The 19,365-nt window shown below is 30.7% G+C and overlaps 1 protein-coding gene across 1 annotated transcript in view; it reads right to left on the bottom strand.

Moving 5' to 3' along the window:
• Positions 1-1,507: 1,507 nt before the first annotated feature.
• The window catches only part of nord, an 86,162-nt gene continuing 68,304 nt past the window's right edge, over positions 1,508-19,365 (bottom strand). The window contains exons 2-9 of the mRNA XM_065512669.1: positions 15,510-15,595; positions 15,031-15,262; positions 14,723-14,925; positions 7,631-7,875; positions 7,200-7,424; positions 6,595-6,728; positions 2,087-2,224; positions 1,508-1,685 (exon numbers count right to left, since the gene is read on the bottom strand). Coding sequence (XP_065368741.1) covers positions 1,508-1,685; positions 2,087-2,224; positions 6,595-6,728; positions 7,200-7,424; positions 7,631-7,875; positions 14,723-14,925; positions 15,031-15,262; positions 15,510-15,595 — 1,441 coding nt within the window. The remainder of the gene's footprint in view (positions 1,686-2,086; positions 2,225-6,594; positions 6,729-7,199; positions 7,425-7,630; positions 7,876-14,722; positions 14,926-15,030; positions 15,263-15,509; positions 15,596-19,365) is intronic.

The following is a 19,365-nucleotide window of genomic DNA, read 5'->3' as shown; positions in this document are numbered from 1 at the left end:
TTTAATATCTTGATAGGAGCTACATTTCGCCCTTTAGTATTTGTTAAGGCCGACATAATTTTTAAAAAAAGAAAGATCAATAAAATATTTTTCTAATATAGGGTTTATATGGGAGATAAGGTTAATTATGGACCGATCCTCACAAATGTTGGTAGGAAGATTTAGGTTCATATAAAAATTGTTTATGTCCAATTTTATCACGATATTAATTATTACAAGATAATTATGAATTTCAAAGACATTTTGCTGAGGCGGACCTTTTATGGGGACTAAGGACATATGATTTCAGAGTACTTAGAACTAATTTGTTCTGCTTAAACAGTATTCCTGGGACAGACAGACGTACGGACATAGATTTTGATGTGTTACAAATGGAATGACAGAATCAATATACCGCCCATATAAAAAACCAAAAGGGCGGTATTTTAAGGCGTGGGAAACAAATATTTTTAATCTTTAATTCTAGAGGGTAACTGCGTCAATTATTTTTCTTCCCTACCCTAGTGCACAATTATAAATTATGGTATAATTTTAAAGCAAAAAATAAAATCATAAATTATAATTTGAAAGTAAATTTAATTTATTACTCTGCAATAATTCAAATAAACCAAGGTTAGGTTAGGAAGGGGTGTACACTATGTGCACTTCTACTCGGAGACCTTGAGGTCCATTGTGATTCCCTTCAATAGATGTAGACAAAGAGGTTAGCCTTAGAGTAATAGAAGAGACCAAAGTACCGCCTGTTAAAAAGAGAATGAAAGAAAGAGAGCTCTTTTTACGGATTTGGAAAATAATCCAAAGAAGTTCGAAATTAAAAATGTTTAAACCCAAACCTGTAAATATTTTCTTTGCTAAATACTCGAAGTTTTATTTTATTTGTAGAAAGAAAAAAGAACATTGTATATTTAAGAATATTTACAGCATTATACTCGTATTTTATGTTTTATTTTTAATGCAAACAATTTATAATGTACAAAACTGAAAACTGTTACAATCTTATATCTAATAGTTGTTATATTTACTTTTACTTAAACTTAAATAGAAAACAATAAGAAAACTTAATTAAAGCTTAACGATTAAAACTTATAGTTTTAAAAAAAGCTTAAAGCTTAGTAAGTATTAACGTTGTATAAATTTTACATACTTAATTATTTATTTTAATTTACGTTTTAAACTGAATGGAAAATATGGTTTTCTTTTAGTTTATGTTTATAAATTTATGTAAATTATTAAAGAAATCTAAAAATAACTTATAAAAAAAGCTTACAAGGAAACAAGTAGAAACAAAATGCTTTTTCTTTAAAGGTAAAAGCTTTTATAATTATCTAATAAGTTATAAGTTATACAAGTGTAGTTGTTAGTGTATTTAGTGTATGTACTATGTTGTATGTTGTAGTATGTTGGTTGTATGTAAATAGGCAAGTATTTGTTTTTATTTGGAATTTTTTGTTGTTTATTTAAATTTAAATTTAATAGTTGACATCATTGAGTTCATCTCAATTTGATTTCAGTAGTATGTGGGTAAATCGATGCCCAAATTTTCATCGGGACAATTTTGAAACATTTTCACTTTTAATGACTGATAGGGCAGTGGTTTACCTTCGCTTAAATTGGCAGTTACATAAATTAAGTACGATTCGCCGGGCATTAAATTAAACACAGTGTCAGTTTCCAACGGAGGGGGACTGCAGCCAGTTAAATAAAAAGAAGAAAAAAAATAAAGGAAAACCAACATTTAGTTTAGCAATTTATTTATTTAGTTGTTCAGAATTCATGTTTAAATATACACAGTTGAGAGCATAATCACAGCATATATTTTTTGCTAATAGCCTTAATTCCAGAAAAACAACACCATTTCCAATTTATTTCAAAAGATTCCATTTGTATTTCTGAAAATTCCAATTAAATTTCACAATTTTCAAATTGCATTACAGAATTTTCTATTTGATTTGGAATATTCTGATTAGAAATTTCTGAAATTCAATTGGAAATGGTGTAGTACTTTTAAATTCCTTTAAACCATTATCACTGCTATTTGTATACCCTCAACTGCCTTTAGTAGGTATTCATTCAACAAGATACTTACTTTTTAGCCTTTTTAGGACATTTTATCGAATGAAATTGCGGATGTTGCGTTATACGTTTGCCAAAATCCATACAATAATTTGTATAATCGATGGAACTGCGATTACGATGCGGTAAATTTAGCACAATTATGCAGTAACTGTATATTTATGCCACAAATTCACGCACACATTTATCCATACTCACATACATGCACACGCATTCATGAAAATCGAGGCCACATATGATGGTGCATTACATACAGTTGCATCATGTATCCAAATATGTGAATATCCAGGATACATAAAATTTGTCATCCAAATATAGACAAAACACAAAACATCATCAACATCATCATCCAATTTTCATAAATTGTATGCAACATAATGTTGTTAATGTTTATGATACATGTAACGAGAGAAATATAAAGAGAGATAAATTTAGAAAGAAATTATTACAAAGGAATATTCGTATATGATGTTGCACAGTGGTTTATAAACATTTTATTTTTACAATAAATGATTAGATATCTTAATCAATTAATTCAATAATTTCCATATAAAATTTTAAACATTCATAACTGATGTTTTTATACCCTTCACCTTCGTGAGAAGGGTATATATAATTTTGTCATTCCGTTTGTAATTTCCACAATATAATTTTCCGACCCTATAAAGTACATATATTCTGGATCCTTATAGATAGCGGAGTCGATTAAGCCATGTCCGTCTGTCTCTCTGTCTGTCTGTTGAAATCAATTTTCTGAAGACCACAGATATCTTCGGGATCCAATTCTTCAATGTTATCGGTCCACAAATGGCTGAGATATGAGGAAAAAAACCAGGACAACCACGATTTTTGACCTACATATTTTTTACCTATATCTGGATTACTGAGTCATAAATATAGACAATATGGATATTTAATGATAGATATTTCAAAGACCTTTGCAATGACGTATATAAGACCATAGTAAGTTGGACCTACAATGGGTCAAAATCGATAAAAATATTTTTTAACCCGAATTTTTTTTTCACAAAAAAAAAAAAATTTAAAAACCAAATAATTTTAAATAACAATAAAAATTAAAAAAACCATGGTAGAACCAACCAGGTACAATTATTAGGGAGAGATTTCAATATTTACCCCTACAACGTCAAATAACGCATTTACTCTCATCACTTTTTATTTTGTTTTCGCAATGTTTTGCACGTTATATTAAAACTAACACATATTTATTTGGAACAAATTTAATTTGAATTGAATATTTCACGAAAAAAAGTAAATACACAAAAATTTATTTAATTAATTTATTTTTGTCTTAGACATTTCGTTTTGTTTTTTTCTAATGTTCTTTTGTTTGACGTTATAGGGAATGTATAATTGAGAACGTACTTTTTAATAATTGTACCTTGCTTATTCTGCCATGGAAAAAAACAACTTAAAAAAAAACAAAATTATTTTATTTACCTAACAAAATTACTTGTTTTCAGTAGATTTGAATTTCAACGGGTTAGTAGTTAGATCAATAATACTCTAGCTACAAAATTAAATGTTTCTAAACCACTGTGTGTTGTTTCATTATTTAATTAAACATATTTATTAAATTATTTTTATTAATTACACATTGTAACCAAAATGTACTTCTTGTACCCATTTTCAAGGTTTGGACTACAGGAAATTTCATTGTGACTATTAAGTTTATTTCCAAACGAGCAGTTTAATTAAGAATTAAATTCAACCAACAAGCAAACATACTTCTTAATATTTTGGATCTCTGAGAATTTTTTGAAACTAACCAAAACTTTACTTCACATAGCAGCCTACTGAAAAAAGGACTTTACTTAACAATTGTTGGGGCCTCATTGAGGTCAACGCAGGGAGTTCCCATCTACTACATTTTCTTGCCGCAACCCCCAAATCCTATACAAATCACTTACCAGAACCTATATAAGAACCAAAAACACCTTGGCGAGCATATTTAACATGACAATATTAGCATTACAGTTGCACTAGGTTAGAGAAAGCTGTTGGGAGAAAAAGAATACAATACCTCATAGCAGTCTCCATTATAACGGCTGTTTTAGAATCAGCAACGACGAAAAAGAAGCGGAGACAACTAAGCATCTCTCTGACATTGTCCATTATTTGGGGTCTTTAGACGAAGAATATTTATTGAAAAAACTGGCTTCTCTAATGATAATTTCCATACCTTCTCAGGACGAAGGTACCAAGAACATTGAACGAATCTTAAGTCATAGTTTTAGTATAGTTTTAGTATGTCATCTACAAGGTGTCCTAAAAATGCTTTGTTATGTCGTTAAAAGTTTATTTGGACATTTGTATTATTTTCATTAATATTTGAAAATTACATCTGTCAAGTATGAGCCGCCATTTTCAAAAGTTCGGACGATATGTTCTCACTCTCTTATTGAATATTATCTTTAAGAGCTTTCAGAGCCAATATCTTGTACATATAGATCCGTAATTAAAACAAGTAAGAGTGCTATATTCGGCTGTGCCGAATCTTATATACCCTTCACCAAATTATACTTCAAAATTTTAAATATTTTTAGGTAAACAAAATTTAATTTTTTGGAAAAAAAAATTTTTCGATTGTTATTTGAAATTTTTTTTTTTAATTTTTTTTTTTTTAAATTTTAAATTTTTTTTTTTTTTTAAAATTCGGGTTAAAAATTTTTTTCCCGATTTTGACCCATTGTAGGTCCAACTTACTATGGTCTTATATACGTCGTTGCAAATGTCTTTGAAATATCTATCATTAGATATCCATATTGTCTATATTAATGTCTTAGTAATCCAGATATAGGTAAAAAAATAGATCAAAAATCGAGGTTGTCTTGGTTTTTTCCTCATATCTCAACCATTTGTGGACCGATTTTGCTGATTTTAAATAGCAAAATTCTCGAAAGCATGTCTGACAGAATTATTGAAGATTTGGATACCGAAGATATCTGGGGTCTTCAGAAAACTGATTTCAACAGACGGACAGACGGACATGGCTTAATCGACTCCGCTATATATAAGGATCCAGAATATATATACTTTATAGGGTCGGAAATGAAAAATGTAGAAATTACAAACGGAATGACAAACTTATATATACCCTTCTCACGAAGGTGAAGGGTATAAAAAAACCCAATAGAAAGAAGTATATCGATCGATATTACCGCCAGTGACATCGCTCATAAGAAATGAGGTGTGATTTGAGGAGTATAACGTTCCATGGCTTAATTCACGGAATGAAAAATTCATAATAAATTTGTATCTAGCAGAAACACGAAGGACATTACTAAATATGTCCTCCGGACGTGGCGACAATCCGCTCAACATCCTAAACTTGGTAGAAGCGGCATTTTGTATTTTGGTATCTGCCACAAGAAAGACTTTAAAACATCGGCCTATCAACGATAGTTATAATTAAAAAACTTAAGAATGTCGGCCAAGTTAAATCTATAAAACATGCGTATTTAGAGAAATTTTTCAAATCTGATTATAGATAAACAAATTTAATCCAATATTATTATTATTATTTACTCTAAATGTAAATAATAATCATTGAAATTCGCTAAAAGTTGTAATGTTAGGCATCTTAATAATTCATTTAAGAGCATAAACTTTAAATTTTATTCATTCTTAATAAACAAATTTTTCTGCTGTGGCTTGAGTAAAAAAATAGGTTATTTTAACAGTAATACTTCTTTGCCAACTGACTATTTGTTGCTGGAATTGAAAAAAATCGATGGATATAATTGAACAATTCAATTAGCAACAAATTGGGAAATCGAAACGTATCTGAATATTTTAACTTTTAGAAGAAAACTTATTTAGAAATTCCCGAAAATTCCCGACAAAAATTTCCCGAAAATTAACAAAAAAAAAATAATCCCGGGAAATTTTACCCGTGTAGGAACTCTAGGAATGACATTTTCTCGATAGAATGGCTAGCAGCACATAATGGGGGATCTGAAAAAAAACTGAAATAAATCTGTAACTTCTAAACGAATAGCCCGATGGCCTCCTCTATAGCCATGGGAACATGGCCATAGAGGAGGTGTTAATAAGATCAAGTTTTGAATTTGTGCTTATAACACCAAGGGGGGGCCTAGCCACAATGCCCCAAAGTATTATTTCCACTTTTTTTTCAGAACCCCCACTGTGCAGCATGAGATTCGAACAAAAAACATATTTTAGCAGTCGCTATATTAACTCTAGCATTTCAAATATTCAACTATATAATAGCTTACTATAGCCAATATACCACACATTAATAACTCCTGCATTTCCAGTTACTTAAGTAAATAATATTACTATATCTTTTATTTGTCCATGAACACCAATATGTTCTGAGACTCTGCGTGCGAGCATATAAGATTGGTAATTGGTGGAGTATCGCAGAAATCAGATATCTTTTCAAATAAAATTAAATGAGATTTAGTTTAATCTTTTCATTTAAGATATAATAATAAGTAATTTTAAAAAAGTGACATTTTTAAATAATATTTTTACCTCATTGTTCTTATTTCCGGAGAACTGTACCAGGCGATTTTTGTTGATCGACATCTCGTTCGTACCTCAAACACTGTAATATTTTCAGGTAACTCTGGTAATTGACTAAAGACTCTATTTGTTGTAACGGCAAGCTGAAACAAATAAATAAAGTTTTGATTTCGAAATAAAAAATAGTTATAAGAAAATTAAATATTTGTATTTAGTTAGAAATGAATTGACTATTCATATACTAAAAGCGTATTGAAATCAAACACATGGGAAAGGTGTTTCATTTGATGTACATACATATTCAGCCCAATCATCAATGGGAAAAGAGAAAAAACTCTAGCGGATTCATGATTGGGCTGATTGTCTATGTACAGAACATAGTATTCGAGTTCTGACTTAACGACTTAGGCTAGCGTACATATGCATGGTTACGACCGTACATATGTGTTACTGGGTGGGAAGACGTAACGATGTCGGAAAGGATGCATATCCCTCTTGATATTACCCACAATACTATTCTTGTACCGTTTACTAGACGTAGAGCGACTTTAAATGGTTTATCTATTATGTTTTCGAATGAGTTAAAATACCTTGGGGATTCTTTAAGTACTTACCGCAACTTTATTTGCTCGTAACACTTCATCATCATTACTTGGCTTAAAGCGAATCATGAAACGTTCGCCTTCATTCACCGGTGTCATGGCTATATAAGTCGGTCTATAGATATTATTAAAGCTACCGACTAATTTTCGTTGTTTTAAAATTTTCGCATCCACTTCACTGCCACCGCAGGGTAAAACTAAATAACGCAAACTCTGACTGGACTCATAGGAGGGAATCTGTAAACGATAAAAATCTCAAAATTATTCTACTCAAAACATAACTTCCAAAAACATGCTATTTCAACATTAAACAAATAAAATCTTATTTAAGCAATACTACTGCAGAATTTTTTGTAAGTGTTTGAGAAAAAAAAAGAAAGAGATTAAATTAAAATGAATGTTCCAGCCAATAACAAAATAATAATATAAAAACATGTATTTACCTTAAAACTAAATACCTGAACACCATGCATTCCAGCAATTTTCACCATATTCAAATTGTTTGCCCTCAAAACGGCTGGGTGGGTGCGATTAAAGTGCATGGTCGAGGATGCAATGTGAAATGTGAGATTCTGTCGTTTCGTATGGACACCAAAGACATCCAAATAGTAAATGTAGTTGGGAGCCAAGCCTCGTATTAATTGCTGAGTACGACTGCCAGTGCAAATTACATTTGTTATGTGGGGTGCTAAAAGTGTTAAGGATAAGAGTAGTGAAATAAATTTTAATAAATTTAATTAAGTGATAGAGTTACAATTGGGGTTACTACAGGGGAGAATTTAATTTTCTTTTATTAATTAATGTTTTTAAGTGTATGGTATATAATATTCCGCATTTGTATTTTGTAAGGATCCAGAGGAACCGATATTTCAATATGTTACAAACCTATTGTAATAACCATACATATTTTTGTCAAATATCACAAAACAAATTAATAGTGATATTTAAAATTGCCTGAAAGCTTATGTGCTCATCTACAAATTCGTAAATATTTTTATACCCACCACCAAGAAGTGGAGCTATATTGATTTAGTCAATCCTTTTGTAACACGTCGAAATATTCATCGTAGAACCACAAAGGTATATATCTGTGGTGGTTTGGAAAAACTAGGTATATTTTGATACATAAATGTCTATAAATGTATATAGAATTCATTAAAATTTGGTATTGCAAATAGGCAAAATCTGACAAAAATAAATGTTTTTATACAAAATGGACAAAAATCGGTGTCAGTATTATAAGATCTAGGCCTATCCTAGATCCTAGACTTTGATATATTATATAATGCGTCTGTCTACCTTTTCTTCTCCACTACAAGCAGAGAAAAAATATAATTGTACATGTTTACTACACCATTTCAACATTTGTATATGCATCATCACCTCGCGTATTGTGGGGACATTGAGATCTCTATGGATATTACTATTCCGAATATACCATGGGGCATGTGTTAAATTAAATTATACAATGTATTCTTAACAGGGATATAACTGTTATAACCAATATTGGAAAAAATCCTGAAATAATTGTTTATCAAGTATTTTTGAAAAATGGTCCCTGAATAACAGTTAAAAATAACCAATATTATTTTGATCTTTGGTAACCATTATGAAAGATTTTTATTTTTTTAGGTCTTTGATAACTATTATTAAAGATTTTTATTTTTTTTTGCTCTTCCGTAAACATTTTGAGTACCGACAAAGTTTTTGGTCGCATGGACCTGGTTTTCTTGTATTTTAAAATAGACAGAGAAATATAAATTGGATCAGAATCTATTTTCAGATAGGACAATCGTTTGGGGGCTAGGAGAAATAATAGACGGATTCTAACCAAATTATATAGACTTCGTCCTTGGGGCACTATACGCAATATCACTATGGTGGTGTAGGGTATAAATATTTGTAATGGCTGTAGTCTATCAAAGACCAAAAAAATAAAAATCATTCATAATGGTTATCAGAGACCGAAATAAATAAAAATATTTCATTATGATTATTGAAGACCAAAAAAAATAAAAATCTTTCATAATGGTTATCAAAGACCTAAAAAAATTAAAATTTTTCATAATGGTTATCATAGACTAAAATTTTTTTTGAGTTATTTATAATTGTTATTACGGGACCTATTTTTTTGCAGTTATTTTTTCTATAACCAATTGCTTATTTAAAAAAAAAAATAACAGTTATTTCGGGTCCCTGATTCTTAATGTAAAGATTGTTAGTTATTTAAATTGATAATAATATTTCGTTTTACAACATCAACATTTAAAGTGAAATCTATAAAGTTAAACATTTCGTTAAAACTACAACATAATTTCCTAAACGGATCTGCCATTTCGTAGTTTGTTCGAAAAGTTTTAACATAAAGTGGGTTATTAAATCGTAATGAGCGTTGAGGAACATTATTGATATCTTACATAAAAGAAAATCGGACAAAACAATTCCATTTAAAAAATTTACAAGAAATGAAACGTTAAGCATAATTCTTCGGCTTTTTAATGTTGTCAGTCGAATCAAAGCAAGTCGTGAAGAATATGATGGAAGCGAAGAATATCCTCGATATACATCTCTTAAACAAAATAGCAAAAATTGTTTCTGGACAGATTCGATACGGTCAATGTAAACATTATAGTAGGGGTCCCACACAATTGATCCAGACTCTAAAATCGGTCTTACAAGTGACGTAAATAATGTTTTAGTGATGAAGGGATCATTAAATTCCTTTGCCCATCGTTTGATAAAAGCTAAGATTCCTCGAGCTTTTTTAACAGCCATCGTAATATGTTGTATGAAGTTTAATTTTCCATCTAACAAAATACCAAGATCCATAATTGATTTTACCGATTCTAGTTTATAACCACCGATGTAGTAGTGATCAAAAACATCACACCTTCTCGAAAAAGTCATGCGCTTGCATTTTTTCAGGTTTAGTTCCATTAAATTATGGCTGCACCAATTATAAAAGTTATCCAAGTCCTTCTGAAGGTAAATATGATCTGGTGAATGTTTGAGGCTTAAAAATATTTTAACATAATCTGCGAACATCAGTACATTCGAATAGTTTATTGCTTCAGGCAAATCGTTGATGAAAAGCAAAAATAAAATAGGGCCGAGATATTTTTCGAAATTGTAGAATTGAATTTTACGTACTGTGTTCTGCATAAAAGATATGACTTTAACCAGCTTAAATAAGTATTGTTGAAACCCATTGTATCCAATTTTTTTTAGCAGAAGTTTATGATTAACTTTGTCAAAGGCTTTACTGAAATCCGTATAGATGACGTCAGTATGTTGACCAATAGTAAATCCTTCATTAACCAAAGTTGTTAATTGTAGAATGTTAGTCATAGCTGAAGATCCTTTGCGAAAACCGTGTTGACAAGTCGTTAGTAAGGGAGATACTTGGTGAACGAGAGAGTCAGTAATACATTTTTCAAAAAGTTTTGGAATATCGCATAGTTTAGCTATGCCTCTATAATTTATTATATTTGATTTATTTCCAGATTTGAATAAAGGAATGAGGAATGATTCTTTCCAAATTTTAGGGAAATAATCACATTTTAATGATGTATTAAATATAATTGATAAAGGTGTTGCGATAGCTGGAGAACAATATTTCAAAACACAACTTGGTATGCCATCTGGTCCACACGACAATGAGGATTTGAAACATTTTATAATGTGTGTAGTGTCGAGTAATGGGAATGATATCATTTGAATGGGGTGAACATTAAATGGATAGATTTCATCATCATATTCGGCATTAGAGTAAGTAGATGCAAAAAATTCAGCGAATAAGTTGGTCATTTCTGATTCATCACTTGACTCTGTGCTTAAATATTTCATAACTTTCGGGGTGTCACAATTCTTCCCTTTTGAGTTAACAAAAGTAAAGAATGACCTCGGATTGTGTTTAAAATTACGTTTCATTTTGATTAAGTAGTTTTTATACAGTTTAGCATTCAACAAATTGTATTCAGCACGAAGAACAGAATATTTTCTATATTCGAGTGCGTGGCCAGATATTTGTATTTTTGTTAAGCCTTTTTTTTAATTTTTTAAGGAGGAAAGTAGCTGGGAGTTCCAGGGTGGACCAGTCTGAGAACGTGGTAAACGTTTTGGAATACATTCATCCATATATTGGTACAAGGTTTCATAAAAATTTTTAATCATTTTGTCAACAGAATGAGGCGTACCATTTGGGATGGTTAATAGTTAAAGCCAATTTGTATTATATAAAAGGTTATTAAAGTCAGTATAGTTCGTACGTTGGAAGCAAAACATTTTTTCCTTTTTTATAAAATTTTTAACGCAATAAAAACCTTGAATATTACAGCTTATTTTAATTGTGGGGTTGTAACGATCTTCCGGCAGAGTAACTGGATCAACACGATTTACTGTACATTCATTAGGTACATTTACAAATCCCAGATCAAGCAATTTTCCAAAAATGTTGTATGATCCGTTGATTTGGTGTAGACATAAATTTGAAATCTCACTAAATACATCGTCACCATTTCCATCAGATCTTATGGGTATATAATTGTTATTCTCATTGAAGAATTGTCAGGTAATTTGAGGTAAATTAAAGTCACTAAGAACAAAAATGAGATCATCAGGATTTGTTTTTAAAGAGACAATTTTAATTGAAGCAATGTGCTGCTGATAAATTAATAAATCCGATTGAGGAGGAATGTACGAACAGGTAATAAAAACTTTCTTGTGATTTATTTTCATGACCACAGCAATAAACTCAATGTTATAGGCTGCATCAAATTTTAATTCCTCAGCTGAAAATTGATTAGATATCGCTAATATGGGAATAAAAACATAACGGTACATGTCAGCGTATTCATGCAGCTTGACAATGAATTTCACAAGTGTTAGAAAAAGAATTAAATTTGACATGCGCAAAGAGGAAGTCTTTTTACCAGGAACGCGGTCAAGGGATCCAAAGTAGGATACCTAGGGTATGTTAAATTAAACTATTCTTCGTTTGGTTTCGATTTCAAAAAAATTACATATACAGTGGTGGCCAGGAATTTAAGACAAAAATTGTTTGCTAAATTCCATGTAATTTGTCAATTATTTTTTCAAATATTTCCACAAATATGTATGCATGAGGACTGTTTTAACACACAAGTGTGTTTTATTCGACTGTGTCAATTCATACATATTCACCATGAACACATACAATTTTTCTACAACTTGACCAACAAATTTTTTTTTAAATAAACATAAACATAACATAAACATAACATCATTATAATTTTATTATTATAAAATATTCGGACCAAATTTCGTATTTTTAGTTCCATTAGTTTCGGTCATAGCATGTTATTAACAGCGGGTGTTCGCTGAGGTGGGTTAAGGTATTTCAACATATCTTTGTCCATATATGTTTTACCGATTTTTCGAAACATTTTTCAGAAACTAGAAACATTAATAATAAATTTCATATCCTTAGAGGTCCTTTTATTTTGGCTCTATCGCACTTAAAATTCAGTTGATGAAAAAAATTCAAATATTTGTCTTAAATAGGTGGCCACCACTGTATATAATCCCCTCGTCAAGAACTATCGTAGCTTTCAATTATATCTTATAGCTTAGGAGATATTCGCATTTGAAATATTTTTAATCACTCCAGTTTTTGGATATTAGAGGGTCCAAATATTTCTCAAATTTCGAATATTCCAAAAAGCGTACACAAATTATATGCTCATGTTGCAACACCGCTGTGTGTTACAAGTGTTTTGACCATTCCACGAATTAAATCCCTAATTACATTTCTAAAATGCAAATAAATTTTTAAGGCGACGTGAAGTCTTCTTTGGCATTGATTAAGTTTAACTTTTACGTTTGGGATCGCGATTATTGCCTTCGAAGTCTGAGTGTTGTCTTTTCTATATATCTAGGACATTTTGAATGTCTGCAATTCCCCCAAGGTGACTTTCGTGCACTTTATGGTCTGGTGGAATCATGAGTCCATATGTTTTCACAAATAACGATGTTCAGTCAACGATGGGCGGTATGAAGAATGCTTACTAACTTTTTCGTACCACAATTGGAAGGCATTATTATGGATTAGCATGTGGTTTCAGCAGGGTGGTGATACATTTCACACAACGCGCAATACAATCAATTTACTTAGAGAAACATTTGGCGAATGAATAATTTCATGAATAATGGTCATGTTGGGATATTTGAAGTCCAAGGTTTATGCAGATAAACCAATTGGAAGCGAATATTCGACGCGTCATTGACGAAATACAGCGTGATTTACTGCGAAGGGTGTGTGAAAATTTCACCTACAGGTACGCCATGTACGCGCTAGCTGCGGCACACACATGCCCGAAATCATTTAAACATTAATGCCTACAATTATCTAATTAATAAAACCAATGGATATTAAAAACGTTTTTCTTTGTTTTATTTCAATTTAAAGTTCTCCATCTCTATAAAAAAACACCCATTTTATTACTACAATGAGGTTTTTAGTAGATCTCTTCTAATACAATTCATATATATATATATATTAAAATCTATGAAATTGGTTAGAGAAAAGATTTTGGAATCATTTTAAATTTATCATATGCCCGAGGAACCCCACTTTGGACCGATTTTTTTAAAATTACCCCATTGTGCAGACTACCATGTTAGGAGATATTTACTTTTCTTTTGTTATCGGTCCACGGTGTGATAGTTGAATGTTTATGATTTTTCACAAATTCTTCCTAGTCTGTCTGTCATCAGAAATGGCTGACTTATTGTTTTTTACAAAAAGAAATCGATAAAATTAAGAAAACCTGCATTTCTTTAAAAACATGTAAGAGAGCTATATCTTATATATCCTTCACCAAATTATACTTTAAAATAAAAATTTTTAATATTTTTTTTCAATTTCTAACTTTTTTTTTTAATTTAAAAAAAAATATTTTTTATTTTTTAATTTTTTTTTTAATATTTAGTGAAAATAAAATTTTTTGGTGAAAAAAAAAATTCGGGTTAAAAAATATTTTTTCCGATTTTGACCCATTGTAGGTCCAACTTACTATTATATCTTATAAACGTCGTTGCACAGGTCTTTGAAATATCTATCATTAGATATTGTCTATATTAATGATTTAGTAATACAGATATGGGTCAAAAATAGGTAAAAAATAGAGGTTGTCCTGGTTTTTTCCTTATATCTCAGCCATTTGTGAACCAATTTTTTCGATTTTAAATAGTAACCGAGCCGGAAGAATTTTAGAGATATTGATGTATGAATCGTGTATGTAAGTTATTTGGGGCCTTCAGAAAATTGATTTCAACACAAAGACGGACATGGCTATATCGACTCCGCTATCTATAATGATCCAGAATATATATACTTTGTGGGGTCGCAAATGAAAAATGTAGAAATTACAAACGGAATAACAAACTTATATATACCCTTGCCACACATAGTGAAGGGTATTAAAATAAATTTTTTTCAAAATCCCGATCAATTACCACTCTAACTTTTTTTTTGATAATAAAATAAGATACATTACCAATCTTTTTAGCCCTTTCCGGTGGTCGGGAAAATATTGTCTCTATAGTAGCAGCTGGCTGGCAGTTTGTAGTCAAACTTCGTCGATTCGCAAGCGGAGATGACATGGAAGTTAAATACTCCTCAACCGATTGACAAAAATCCAAATGAGACTGTTTCGTACTGACAACTAAACAATAATTGACAGCATGAAAATCAAATTTGCTAAAAATAGTCAAACAAAATAAATAAATGGAATTTATTTAGCAAATACTTGTTGTATATTTTAGGTAATTTAAGCCAATTAGCAATTGTAACAGAATTACCCACCTTTTATCCCATTTAACAATCATTTGTCGTTTGCGTACACGATTTTGACTGCGTATGCTAATGCGATGTGTACGATTCAGTAGCGGCCAATTGGCCTGAGGATGTAAAGCAGTTGCCTCAATTTTCACTGAACCTCGATGGCGTGCCTGTACAAAAATATCGTATTGGCCCCGTAGAGCACAAGTCAAGACCACAGAACGTTGGTCGTTTTTAACAGCTCGCAATAAATTGGCTGCATTACCAAATTCGACCAATAGTTTAATGAAGTCATTCAGTCATTTAGTTGTTCATTTGTTTGTTTAAGTTTCCACATCAAGGATGCCAGTCGTAATTATTCGGAATTAAAGGCAAGTCGAAATAAAAACATAAAATAATATAGTATTTTCTATAATTATTTTAATTTGAGTTTTTTTTTTATTGTTGGTCATTGAATGGTTGAGTGAGTGAGTGGTTGAATGAATGAATGAATTGGTACTTACCCGTTTGATTAAAGTAAATTTTACGTGCCACAATTTGTGAGAAATTTATATTTAAGGGCGACGATGAATTCAAATATAATACAAATCTGAAAATAAAAAAAAAGAAAATTATAAATTTAATATAATATAATAAATGTAGTTCAAAACAGCCAGTAGGTAAAATTACATGAATTATTTTTACAACAGTTTACCTACAATTCCTTATTATCCCTACTGACCTCTCTGATTAAAGCAATTTGTAATGCCACAATTATTCATCAAAAGAAGCCAAAAACCCAGAAAAATATTACTCATTTCGTAAATTAAAAAATATATTTCAATTTATATACTTTTTTCCTCTACTTAATTATACCGGAAACTTTTATGCATTAATGCATTTCTACTTATGACTGCAGCCAATTAACTTCTTGTAGGGTTTTATTTCTCTTTATTTCGTTTTTTTATGCATGTAATGAAAAGAAAAATCCTTTTTACTTTACAAATTTTTACAAGAATTTTCCAAATATTTTATGCCCCACATAATTAATTCAAATGAATTATTATTGTACAATAAATAAAAGTAAAAAAAATGTTGCGTAAAATTTAACTCAGCCATACTTGTAAATACAATGTAGTACAAGTAAGTATGTATTGACATTGCACTATGGGAAGTTGAGGAGAATTAATAAAATGTTGTTGTTATTTAAATTACACTGTCCAACAACTTGAGACTTTTTGAGTGGAACAGAATAGCGAGTAGATCATATTGAATAGATCATTTTTGTAGAATAAACTTATAGTCCAGCTTGTCTGTGTTTTTAACAGTGGGTCAAAGTTTTAATTTTTTGATAGAAGGGAGCTTTATACTAAATGAAAAAAATGTTGTAACTTAATGTTTGAGAGAAGTCTTATTGTCAGAGTTATATGGTGATCATTTTTGTGGAAGATCTTAAACCGCTATCTCCTCTCTTTAGGAGTCAATTTGGCCCTTTTTTCTAGAAAATCAAAGAGGATATTTTAGGACGCTTAATTAGCAAAATCACACTCCATCTCGGATTTCACACTTTTTAAAAAAATCGCCAAAAATCCAAGTATGATCGGAATGAGCTGAAATCTATATAAATAAAAATCAAATGTAGTTCGTTGGTAATTGCAGCAGTAGAGAACGGCCGAACCGATTTAGACAAATTTTCTTTTAAAATGTTGGTTATAACACAACTTAGGTTTTTACGGAATGAAAAATTTACCACGCCCACTTTTTTCAATTTATCTAAAAACGGCTACATCGATTTGGCTAATTTTTGTTTAAATGATCATAGTAATCCAATTGAAGTTTTTATTGAATGAAAAATTAACTACGCCAATTTTTTTTCGATATATCTAAAATCGACTAATTTAACTATTTTTGTTAATGTTCGCAATACATAGTCCGCAAAAGTTTTTACATAAATAAAAATTGTCCACGTCCACTAATCGATTTTTTATATAAAAACTAACAATATCTAAATTCGCTAATAAGTTGGCCAATAAGCGATTAATGAAGAAAAGGAGCTCAATCTGTGATCACTTATATTTCTGACAAAAAATCTATTTTTTATATAAAAACTCACAATATCTAAATTCGCCAATAACTTGGCAAATAAGCGTTTAATCAAGAAATGGAGCTCGATCTGTGATCACTTATATTTCTGACAAAAAATCGATTTTTTATATAAAAAACTCACAATATCTAAATTCGCCAATAACTTGGCCAATAATCACTCATATTTCTGAAAAAAAAGATTTTTTATATAAAAACTCACAATATTTAAATTCGCTAATAACTTGGCAAATAAGCGTTTAATCAAGAAAAGGAGCTCGATCTGTGATCACTTACAATATCTAAAATCGCTAATAACTTGGCTAATAAGCTTTTAATAAAGAAAAGGAGCTCGATCGTGATCACTCATATTTCTGACCAAAAATCGATTTTTTATATAAAAACTCACAATATCTAAATTCGCCAATAACTTGGCAAATAAGCGTTTAATCAAGAAAAGGAGCTCGATCTGAGATCACTCATATTTCTGACCAAAAATCGATTTTTTATATAAAAACTCACAATATCTAAATTCGCTAATAACTTGGCCAATAATCACTCATATTTCTGACAAAAAAAAAAAAAGACTTTTTATATAAAAACTCATAATATCTAAAATCGCTAATAACTTGGCCAATAAACGATTAATCAAGAAAAGGAGCTCGATCTGTGATCACTTATATTTCGGACAAAAAAAAAATGTTATACAAAAACTCACAATATCTAAAATCGCTATAACATGACCAATACGCGTTTAATCAAGAATAGGAGCTCGATCTGACCTTTTTTTCTTTTTACTATTTTTACCCTTTTCAAACCGCTTCTCACAAATTCACAAATCGAACACAAGCATTTTTTAACTGGGACAGGACAACGTCTGTCGGGTCAGCTAGTTTAAAATATTGTTACGAAATTGTACTTGAATTCAAATATAACGATTTTAACGGCTGATTTAAAAGTAGCAGAATGCTTTCAAATAGCAGTGCTGTAATAGCAAACTGTAACATATCTGTGGGCATTATTAACATTGAATAAAAGCTTTCGGTTGACCATTGATGGTAATTATGGCAACGCTGTTTGCTGCGACCGTATATTCGAATTCGAATATTCAGTTAAAGAACATTGTAGAAAGTACACCACAGATGGCGTATGTATTAGAAAGCTCTAGACAGTTAAAGAGCAATCTAGAGTGCAGATGGCAGTGTTATAAATAGTGGCAGAGGTTGCAGTCGTTAGTTAGTTTATCAGAGACGCTGTTTGAATAAACATCAAATGAGTGCCTTAAAGTGTGCTGTATTTCTGCGAATTTATAAACGTGTATAAAAAAACATTGAGTGACTAATTCTGTGGTTGTTGAGCATTTTCAATAAATAAAGAGTTGTTACAATTTTTAAACTACTAAACGGCTTTTATTTGCAATCAAAAGTATCCGGTTTATTTAAAGGAAATAAATCAACGTTTTGAAAAGGTTAAAACGTAACAATATAATTAGTACTTAAGAAGATCTATAAAAAACTTGCACACATATGTAAGTAATCTCTTTTAGTTCAAGAGAAAAAAGTCCTCTCAATAAGGACATTTAAGGATTCAAATATTCTACGAAAATTGTTGAAAGAAAATTTCAGTGGGGGTTACCGGTGAAGTACACCGATTGCTCACCAATGCTTATGGTGAATGTGTTCCATCGGTTTCAATGTGCGACAGGTGGTTTGTGCGGTTCAGTAGTGATGATTTTTAACACGAAAGAGGAAGATCGCTCAGGCCAGCTTAAAAGTTTGAAGACCAATAATTGTAGGCATTACTCCATGAAGACTGTTGTCAAACTCAACAAAAGTTTGCGAGCAGCAGGATTCGTCCAAAAGCACGGAAATTGGCTGCCATACGAATTGAAGCCGAGAGACCTTGAAAGACGATTTTTTCCGAAATGAATCATTACTTGCGATGAAAAATGAATCCATTGCGATAACCCGAAGCGTAGGAGATCGTATGTATAATCAGGAGATCGTATGTACAATCAGCCGAATCGACACTAAAGCTAAATATCCATGGCGCTAAGATAAATATATTATGAGGTGCTGAAATCTGACCAGACCATCACATGGTACCTGTACCGATTGTCTCGAGGAGCAGTTATATTGATTCGGAATCCATATGTTGCCAATGGCCAATACTATGAATAAATTTATATTGTACAAATGATTCAAAATAAAAGCTAAACATTTGAAAAAAATCCGCGTTTTTAAGTCATATACCCAATATTTATTGGAATTAATTTGGTCTTTAAATGCCTAACGTCCA

This window comes from Calliphora vicina, chromosome 5 (genome assembly GCF_958450345.1).
Source record: "Calliphora vicina chromosome 5, idCalVici1.1, whole genome shotgun sequence".
Classification (NCBI taxonomy): domain Eukaryota; kingdom Metazoa; phylum Arthropoda; class Insecta; order Diptera; family Calliphoridae; genus Calliphora; species Calliphora vicina.
This window is presented reverse-complemented; position numbering and strand designations above follow the sequence as displayed.